The following is a 10,311-nucleotide window of genomic DNA, read 5'->3' as shown; positions in this document are numbered from 1 at the left end:
CGGCCTCTCCTTCTCACGCGCACACACACACACACACACACACACACACAGACGGTGAGAATGCTAGTGTGCAGCTGCTGGCAGCTGTGAGCCAAGGGGGGAAACTAAACAGACTGTTTATAGCCTCCAGCTCGGAAACGGATTGGTTTTTGCCACACGGTACTTTTTCTTATGTCACTCATTTTATCGGCCACTACTGCACTGTTGATTGTACAGCTGACTCAGACGTGCAATAATATAGCTAACAAACAATAAATACTGTATGTACAAATAAATAAGAACCATTATACCATTACTGAGTTGGGAGTATTGATGTTTCCTGTTAACACGTCACACACATACGCACACACAAGTGTTACCTCTCACCATTTTACACCCTCTTATTACTCTGGGATCCTTCTCACGCACTCTCTCTCTCACTCACACACACACTCCAAATAATGACTATGTACGCTCTTGGAAAAAAAACAACCATTTATTTTTACCATATCACAACTTGAGTAAATTTGAAGCAGCTGAGTATTTACATTTGGAGCATGTGAGCAGAGCGACGGCACTGGGAAGTGTTGTGTGTGTGTGTGTGTGTGTGTGTGACGTCAGACAGAGCTCCAGCTCACGCACACTGGGCTCATGTTGAGGATGAGGGAGAAGAGGAGGGGGGAGTGTGTGTGTGTGTTTTTTTTTTGGGGGGGGGGGGGGGGGGGGGTTGTGGCTGAGTGGGAGATTTAAACTGCAGGCCTCTCCTGGACAAGTCAGACCCACTTCAAACCCACGCAACGCTTTAAGAACTCAGTGGAACACAGTACCATTCCACCATCCACACCTGGACTGTATTAAACACAGTGGTTTGCACACACACACACACCACAAAGAATTCTGTGTGTTTCCTTCAGCAGCAACACAGAAACAGCTGTGTGTGTGTGCGTGCATATGTGTGTGTGTGGGTGTGTGCGTGTGCATATATTTCATTCTCCTGAGGGAAAGACTGATTGTGTAGCTTGTGTGCAGGAGGGACCAAAATGTGACTAACTTTGTGTGTGTGTGTGTGCTTCCCGACTCTCCATTTCCGTCTCCAGTCTTACTCCAGCCCCTCTAGGGTTACATTCAGACACATCTCTTGTGTGATTGCCTGAGCTATTTTTAAACCTATGTCAGAAAGAGAGAACGAGAAAGAGAGAGAGAGAGAGAGAGAGAGAGAGAGAGAGAAAGAGGGAGAGACAGACTGAGAGATGATCATTTACACCTCTGAGTAGTCACTTGATGATCTGGAACGACAGGAAACCATCTTCTGTTTATCTTCTGCCGTGTCAAAGAGCTCAGGGACTCTACAGACAGATGCACCAGGCCTGGATGCCACGGTGTCTTTTTTTATGTACATATTAATGGGAATGCGCATCTCTAGTAAATGCTGTGGAGGAGCAGCAGTATGTCATTCAGCCAGACAGGGAAAGCTGTAGATCAGCAAAAAGAAGAAGAAAAAGGTTGAGAGGTAGCGGTGACTGTGCCAGAGAGAGAGAGAGAGCAGAGGAGACAGACTGAACAAGCACTTGACTACAATTGTGGAGCACTTTTTGAGGCACACATGAGTGAGAGAGAGAGAGAGAGAGAGAGAGAGACATGGGACTCTAAGAAGAGGAGGAGGGACTGTTCTGGGAACAGCCATTTCCTTTCTGGCTACTCTACTTTATCATTGGAGGGCTAAGGTCCTTACTGATCCCATGTCAGGACCAACCGGGAGGCGCTTCAGCAAACAGTTATCAACAATGTCCACTCTTTGAGTGTGGCACAGGGACGTAGAAGGCTCGGAGACTTCTTTATCAGTGTGTGTGTGTGTGTGTGTGTGTGTGTGTGTGTGTGTGTGTGTGTGGGCTCCTGATGAAGCACAGCTGTGTGTAGACTCCTTTTCATGAGGCACAGCCTTGAGAGTGTGTGAGTGTGTGTGTGTGTCTCACTGCTCCTGTGAGCCCCAGGAGATGTAGTCGGGCCGCGTGGCTGCGCTGTACTCATCGATGAGCTGCTGCACGACCTCGCGCGAGTTGTCCAGCTCGTCAAAGTTGTCCTTGAACATGTCCTCCTTCCGGAACTGCTCCAGGAAGGCCTCGCGCTTCCGCAGCTTGTCGTACTGCTTGCAGGTGCGCTCAAACAGCTGAGAGAGAGAGAGGAATAGAAAAATAGCCTCATGTCCCAAATGCTTCATTTACTCAGCATTCCTATTATAGGCAAATTCCAACCATTGTCAAATCTTTCCCAAACAAGTCTTCAGTCTAATGTATGAATCAGTACTTTCACAGATTTGCCCCCCCCCCCCCAGTCTCCAACTCAAGTAGCTTGTTACGCAGACACATGACATAACTACACCAGAAAAGGAGGAAAAACATTCTATCTAATTTGAGGAAACGGAGAGCTCAGCCAGCTAAATGCAATTCAGTGTAATTCAGTTGTGAGGCTCCACTGCAGGGGGAGAGCTGAAGAGCTCTAGGCTCCACAGTCGAGTGTGTGTGTGTGTGTGTGTGTGTGTGTGTGTGTGTGTGTGTGTACCGAGGAGATGCTGGTGTGGTTGGCCATCATGAGGCCGCTGACGCGGTGGGCCGAGGGCAGATAGGGCGACTTGCGAGACAGTGCAACCTGGATACTGGCAGGGCCCCACGGGATGAAGTTGGCCAACTTCCTCTCCCTGATCCTCTGAAGGCTCTTATGAACCTACAGTTTGAACGTGCGCACACACACACACACACACACACACACACACACCAACATCTGTGAAAGGAGGCAAATACACACTTCTTTCCTGTCCATGATAGTAATCTCTTACACATAAACACACAGGACCTAATAACAATGTCCACACACACACACACACACACACACACACACACACACACACACCTGCGTGGGGTCCACCTCTCCCTGGATGATGTTGAGAATGGCTATGTAGCAGTGGTTGGTCTGGCGGTCGCGTCCAGTGGACACCATCACGTTCTTAGGCTGCAGGAGCCTCCTCATCACGTCCAGCACTGTGGTCTTCCTGATACTGGCCACCTGCACACGGAGAGAGAGAGAGAGAGAGAGAGAGAGAGAGAGGGAGGGAGGGAGAGAGAGAGAGAGAGAGAGAGGGAGGGAGAAAGGGACAAGAACAGGGGGAGGGAAAAGAGGGAGACATGGCAAAAGGGAGGGAAAGACACACGGAGAAACAATTTCATGGGTGAGTGAACAAAAAATCTGACAGATTTAACTCATAATCTCTAGTCAATACTACAACATCTCACTCTTGGTGGGGTTAGTTTATTACATTACATTACATTACATTTGGCTGACGCTTTTTTTAACCAAAGCGACTAACAACATGGTAAACAGTAAGTTTTTAGAACAGTTCTCACAATTTTAGGACAGTTTAAAAAAAAAAACATTAGAGTACAGTAAGAATAAGTGCGTCGGTGAGTGCTGTTATAGTCTCTCTCTCTCTCTCCCCCCCCTCCCTCCCTCCCTCCCTCTCTCTCACCGACTGGTCTGTGGTGAGAGGGGTGTATCCAGTCATGAGGAAGTGGAGGCGGGGTGTGGGGATGAGTGAAGCTATCAAACCAATCAGATCGTTGTTCATGTAACCAGGGTAACGCAAAGTTGTTGTGCTGGCAGACATGATGGTGGAGACCTATGGAGAGACAGAAAACAGCTTCAGATTAAAAAACAGAAGAAAAACAAAAGATTTCATCCTCCAAAAAAAACAAATATCTATTTAAAGTATTTTTCATTTTTACACACCTATGTTTAAGTTTTGGGTGATTGGAATAATAGCAGAGGTGTAGCTGGGTGTCAGGTTCAACTGGCATGTTTGAGAGCAGTGATCTTACCAGCTGATTGATCTGGGAGAAGGAAGGATTCTGGATGTGCAGTCGATCAGTAGCAATCCTGTTCAAAGCAGTGTTATCCAGGACCACCTGCAGGTGGGGGTGGGGGGCACGGTACAATGTCAATAACTTTATGTAGAAAGACACTATTATTCTGGATTATGAGAGTACTCTTATAATGTTACTGTTTTTGCACTACAATGGTACTGTTACCACACTGCACATAGCTGTACATATCTGTATGGTTCATACTGAATATCCATATCTATTCAGTTTTTCTTACAATATATTCTGTTAATACACTGCATATATCTATATTATTCTTACTACTACTATAATGGTACTGCCACTACACTGCACATATCTGTACATGTTGTTTATACATTTTTCATATTACATAGCCATATTTATTCTGCTCTTATACGGTAACTGCTAATACACTGCACATATTTATATTTCATTTATATTACTCTAAACCACTTTCTGTAAACCAACTGTATACTACTGTCTACATTGCACTTTTCTGGGTTTTTTTGTACTTCTGGTTAGACACAAACTGTATTTCATTGTCTTTGTACTCGTACTCTGCACAATGACAGTAAAGTTGAATCTAATCTAATCTAATCTAATGAGTGTATGTGTGAGTATGTGTGTGTGAGTATGTGTGTGTGTGTGTATGTGTGTGTCTGTGTGCATATGTGTGCTTATGTGTATGCCCTCACCACACAGTCGGCATTCTGTGTCAATCTCTTGAGTGTCAGGAGAGAGTTGTAGGGCTGCACCACCACATCACTCATCTCATCCTGGTTGGGGAACACTGAGTAGGTCTGCACCAGCTTCTTGGGATATCTGCACTCCCAGAGGCACGGGAGGAAAAAGGGGGGGGGGGGGGGTGGGGTCAGAGACACACTGAGAACTACACTGATGCATGTATGCTGGAAGTTAGAATACAAAACCTTTCCAAGGTGACAGTAGGCACAAACTTAGGTATGTGTGTGTGTGTGTGTGTGTGTGTGTGTGTGTGTGTGTGTGTGTGTGTGTGTGTGTGTGTGTGTTCTGTGGCCTTACCTGTCATTGAGGCGTTCCAATAAATAGGAGCCCAGTCCAGAACCAGTTCCTCCAGCGATGGAGTGGCACAGCACAAACCCCTGAGAGACACACACACCATACTCTGTGTAACAATGTGTGTATCTAGGAATTGGTGCCTGTGTCCTCAACTACTCCTTCTCATAATTAGAGCGTATACACACATATTTATAGCTATAACTGTCCTACTGACCTTCTTTTAAGAGGACATGAATTCACACACACACACACACACACACACACACTTTTCACATATAATCACACAGATGTAGCCTACACACAGGCTTGTTCCCACAAACATACACATTATTTCTGAGGTGGACACACACACACACTCACACACACACACTTCCTCAACCCCTCAGGTGCATACACACACATACTAAACCACCACTTGGTCTTAAATGAGTGGGGCGGTAATTACCTAGCAAGGCGGGTTGGGTGGAGACTGCTGTTTTAGAGGGAGGAGACCTTTTAATAGCCATGAAATGACACCCTCCTGTGAAATAATGCGTGGCTATTCGCACATGTGTGTGTGTGTGTGTGTGTGTGTGTGTGTGTTAAAGTTAAACTTCTATATGTGTTCTCCGTTTACGCAATCCATTACCTAACTTATCTGAGTAAATATCCGGACCAAAAAAAGGGTGGCATGTGACACATTTAAGACTTTTTCAACTCCGGCATATTTTGGTGAATGAGGTGCCATACTCACAAGACATGCATTCTTATTTAGAACTGCTGTGTAACATTATTCCAAGCAACTCCCCCAAGCAACTCCAGTGGCAAAATCACAGACCTATCCGCCTCCATGGCTCTAACTACAACTCGTCACACCCTTGTGAGAAGAGGAGGGGACAATTCGGATGTTTGAATGGCTTAAGGGCGAAGTTTACCTCCAGGCTGTCACTGCCGTCTGCCTCTCTGTCGATGATGTCAAACACGTCCTCGTGGATTTTGTCTCCCTGTGACAGATCATGTTCAACCAGTTTACATGTACCAATATATACATGTATATACTGAAATCCTTACAACAACACTATCATAACAACTAAACAGGGCTCCAGATGGCAACTAAAATGGTCGCCAATGTGCCTAGCTTTTTTATTTTACCCAAATTATGCCAACAGTTTCTTTTGCAAATATACTGTTTGTTGCAGAAGTTGGTGACTATAAGGAATCTTCATGTGTTTCATCATATTATCTCACTGATATTTTTCACTGGAGATGAAAATGTTAGCTTCCAAGGATTATTTGTTTTTTTGTCTGGAGCCCTGCTAAAGAGGAGAGAATCTGAACATGTGGAACAAGCAGGAGAGAATAAAAGAATGTGGTATGCATATGTGTGTCTATGTGTGTGTGCCTGCCTATGTGTGTACTTGCACCAGTACATTTACTGACATCTCCATACAAATTACCCTGATAAAGAAGATGTGCAAGACATGAAAGAGCATGAGTTTGTGTGTGTATCCTTTTTGTGTGTGTTATTCACCTGAGAGAAGCCACTGGCCCAGTTGTTCCCGGCGCCACCGCCGTGCTCCGACAGGTAGATGTTCTCCGGGTTGTACAGGTTGGCGTAGGGCGAGTTCAGGATGGAGTGGATGACGCGCGGCTCCAGGTCCAGCAGCACTGCCCGGGGGATGTAGTGCTCATCGTCTGCCTGTGGTCACCCGGGGACGAACACTCAGATAAACAAACAGCTCACAAGTAATGCAAGTCATTCAGAGACACTACGTCAAAATACTAAATTATGCACGTCTTAAACACGTACACTACTGGTCAAAAGTTTGGGGTCACTTAGAAATTTCCATTCCAATCCATTATAGACAGAATACCAGCTGAGATCAGTTCAGCATTGTTTTTCTAATCAGGGCAGCAGTTTTCAGATTACATTATGCGCTTACATTGCAAACTCCTAATTCCCTAAATCCGAATATTATGGGTACCTGACTGCCAAGGTGCTTAAGGGGAGTCATATACATGGAGGGTTACATTGCAATAAGTTACAGAGGTATGGGAAATGATGACTGCCTGCTGGCATCATAGCTTTCAATTCACAGGCCACCATCTAGATTTCGGCACCAAATGTTATTGTTTTGTACCATCTAGTGGACAATTTTTGAACTGCAGCAAAAACAAATGTATAACCAACACCAACATGTGCCATTTTGCAGAGCTACACCAAAGTCCTTTTAGGCAAGTCCCTCCACTCGGCGGCCATATGGCAACGCTTTTTGGGTACTCATCGGGCATCCTATTCAGCAGAAAAGCACGTGCGCAAGGCTTCATGACACCAACCGTGCTTCAGCGGCGAGTTCACAACACATGATTGGCACGATGACTGCACAACACAGCACATAATTGGCTCAATGTAGTCACATCACACCACATGAATGGCTCAATGTATACACATGTTGACGTTTTGGCGAGGAAGGGGTGTGATATGTGTAGTAACGGCCGTTACAAACTAGTCCCATGCATTTCTATGGAGGTTTTTTATAAGTGCTGTGTCTCCTCATTAGAAAGTCTCTGGCTACACACACACAGAGGCACGAAATGGATATTATTACGTATTTGCACCCACAGAGGCAAACATTGTAGTTGATATGAACAGACATGCTAATGAACTGGACTGCAGCCGTTCTTGTTAAACACCTGGGGCCGGTTGCACAAAGCACATTAAGTTTTTTCCCTTAAGGCTTTATTTCTCCCTGGCCTACAACAATGGCAACAATAACCGCAGGATTTGTAGAGACAGGTGCGCACATCCAAAAAAATGTGTAACAGGTGCCAGACAAAACGTGTCAGAGAGAGAAGATGGTCTGCACACTATAATATACTGATAACAATAACCGCAGGCCCACTATCGAGCCAGGCCGAGCCAGTGCTATATATTGAGGGCTCAAATCTGCTTGAATGCTTTTCAAAAGAGTCCAAATGGCCCTACTCAAACCACCTAGTAGTTGTGTCATCATGTGTCATCAGTACTGACAACTGTCACAGCTTGCAATGCAACTCACTGCCACTTTTGTTTGCTTTTTTTGAAGATACAGTTTATACTCGTTTGCCCCTTACTTGGTAGAAGAATACATCTTTTCGGTCCGTGCCCTCTGTGGCGAACTCCTCCACAATGCCCTCAGGACTGATGCCATGCTCAGCACACAGCTGCTTCCAGAACTCAAACCCAACTGCCAGGGACATTAAATCACACAACTGGGAATTCACATGGCTGACAGCAAATCTGTTTGATCAAGTGTAACCTTAACTGTATTTAACTGGGCATAAATGCTTGTACTTTACAACAGATATTTTGATTTAAAAAAATGTGTTCAGTTCAGAGAAACGCTGTGCTAATAGTACGACTTTAATGGTAGAAGAATGACGTTCATTTACAAGTTATTTAACAAACACAGACGCGCGATGTTAAATAAAAAAATAGGCAACAAGAGATACATCTCGTACATTGTATCTAGATGATCTATTTGTTATGCATCAACTGGCTGGCTTTCACAGGGCGGGCCACCTTTTTGTCGCTGAAGAAATAAGAAACCCATGGTACGTTACCCGATGTTGTGGGTGAATTTTACGTCATACGGCAGATGGTAACGTTAGCCGTTTGCAAACTACTTAACTAGAATAATGCGGGTTTCTTTAGCGGTTATTCTCTGTAGGTGACTGTTATAGCGTTATTCTTTACATTGTTACCAACAGTGTAGTAGTAGGTCTACCGTTACCAAACTGACTAGCTAGCTAGCTAGGTAGCAACCTAAGTAATGCTAACGTTGGACACAACGGGCCTATGTTAGGAAAGATGAACCTTAGGAACCACATATAATCAATTTTCATACTCTGATTCCCGCATTGTCCAAGTTGTAGTGTTATGATCTCTCGAGGCATGCTTGCCCTCTTAGTGGACTGGTGAAGCTGTCTCCTTTTGCGTTGTTGACTGTCAGTGTGAGCAGATTTCCGTGGCTTCCCGCTTCAACATCACAAATGCCGCAAAACGGCTTCCTGCCTCTCTGAAGAGCGCATGCTCCCTGTCGGGTTGCGTTCATTTCCTGAGAGCATCACGGACTTTTTTTAGGCCACCATCATAAACCATTTCGCTTACGTTCATGCATTGCAATGTATACTTTACTGTACACACTTTATTAACGGTATTTTGTACCATTTGTAACCTTGCACTTTGTATTATACTATTTTGCACAAAAAAAAATCATAGATTGTATATAGAACAAAACTAGCCACAAATAACAACTTCTTTGGTAAGATCAATTACTGGAGTATTTATGGTATTATCCACAAGGAATATGACATTATCTAAGCATATATACACGGGTTTCCCGTTTACCAACAAAACTAGATGCGCGCGCGCAGCCGTGAGGGAGAAGACGCTTGGTGGCCGTCCACAACGTTATAAACTTAACCTAAATAGTTGGCTGCTGTAAGCTACAATCGGATTTTTTTGTATACCCCTGTTGTCTCAATTATTAACATCTCATTTCTCATCTCATTTCAGACTATATTTCAAAGTTTGACGTTCATTTGGATTATTAATATAACATCGTATTTTGTCATTTTTGGCGAAGACATGCATTCCGTTAGGGATATTGAACATATTTAACATTCTCTAACCATCGTGATTTCGATTTGGTGCAGTTTTCAGCACAAAAACTAATTTTATTCTTTTGCTCTTTTGCATTGATCTTTGTGGTTCTATGGTGCTTTCTGCCTCTTGGTTTGGGGGGGGGGGGGGGGGGGGGGGGGTGTAACAGTGGTGTCACAGTGGGGACGTCTAGAATGAAAGTATCACTTATCAAATAACTAAAAGCAAAAGCAGGCTGAGACTTGCTGGCTTCTGACACAAATAGCTTTTATAGATTAGATTAGATTAGATTAATGCTCCATCTCATTTGCCCTATACATAAATTATTTTTTAGACATAGTAAAACATCCAGGACATTTCCAGTGTCATAAATTAGATAAAGGTCAAGGCTGCATAGACAGCTAGGCTAGACCACTGCAGATCATACTAGCACTGTTGAAATGAAGGTTTGAGTTGTGGACTATTTTATACAGTCTATTACCTGTATTTGGAGCTCTTAGTTTTAAAACTATTCATTGCCATTCATCATGCATGGTCGCCGCTGGTAGCCTCCGTTTCAGACATGTTAACACCGGCACTTTATTTGTAGCCTTCTGTAAATAAAGTATTTATGTCTGCAACAGACTTGTGCATATTGACAGAAAATGTGTCAATGTATTAGTTCAACTAGCAGTAAGACGTAGAAACAAAGCTGAAACAAGACACAGTGCAATAGTTTGATAAACTGGATGGATTTTACTCAATGGTGCTGGGTTCCTAGCCTCACAACAGAGTGCA

General features: G+C 44.1%; 2 protein-coding genes across 2 annotated transcripts in view; one reads left to right on the top strand and one right to left on the bottom strand.

Annotated features, from left to right (window-relative positions):
• plekhh3 (pleckstrin homology, MyTH4 and FERM domain containing H3) overlaps nucleotides 1-292 on the top strand; it is a 25,742-nt gene extending 25,450 nt beyond the window's left edge. Inside the window, exon 13 of the mRNA XM_042087454.1 lies at nucleotides 1-292. This exon is cut by the window's left edge and continues 1,054 nt beyond it. The gene's annotated coding sequence lies outside the window, so the exon portion shown is untranslated.
• Nucleotides 293-459: 167 nt separating this feature from the next.
• On the bottom strand, nucleotides 460-8,953 carry tubg1 (tubulin, gamma 1). The gene is made up of 11 exons (XM_042087478.1): nucleotides 8,777-8,953; nucleotides 8,004-8,116; nucleotides 6,421-6,588; nucleotides 5,825-5,893; nucleotides 4,914-4,993; nucleotides 4,568-4,694; nucleotides 3,849-3,935; nucleotides 3,500-3,649; nucleotides 2,887-3,039; nucleotides 2,539-2,700; nucleotides 460-2,146 (listed from the first exon to the last, which is right to left on the bottom strand). The coding sequence occupies exons 1-11, from the start codon at nucleotides 8,823-8,825 to the stop codon at nucleotides 1,949-1,951; spliced, it is 1,356 nt and encodes a 451-aa protein (XP_041943412.1). The 5' UTR covers nucleotides 8,826-8,953; the 3' UTR covers nucleotides 460-1,948.
• Nucleotides 8,954-10,311: the final 1,358 nt, after the last annotated feature.

This window comes from Alosa sapidissima, chromosome 3 (genome assembly GCF_018492685.1).
Source record: "Alosa sapidissima isolate fAloSap1 chromosome 3, fAloSap1.pri, whole genome shotgun sequence".
Taxonomy (NCBI): Eukaryota; Metazoa; Chordata; class Actinopteri; order Clupeiformes; family Clupeidae; genus Alosa; species Alosa sapidissima.
This window is presented reverse-complemented; position numbering and strand designations above follow the sequence as displayed.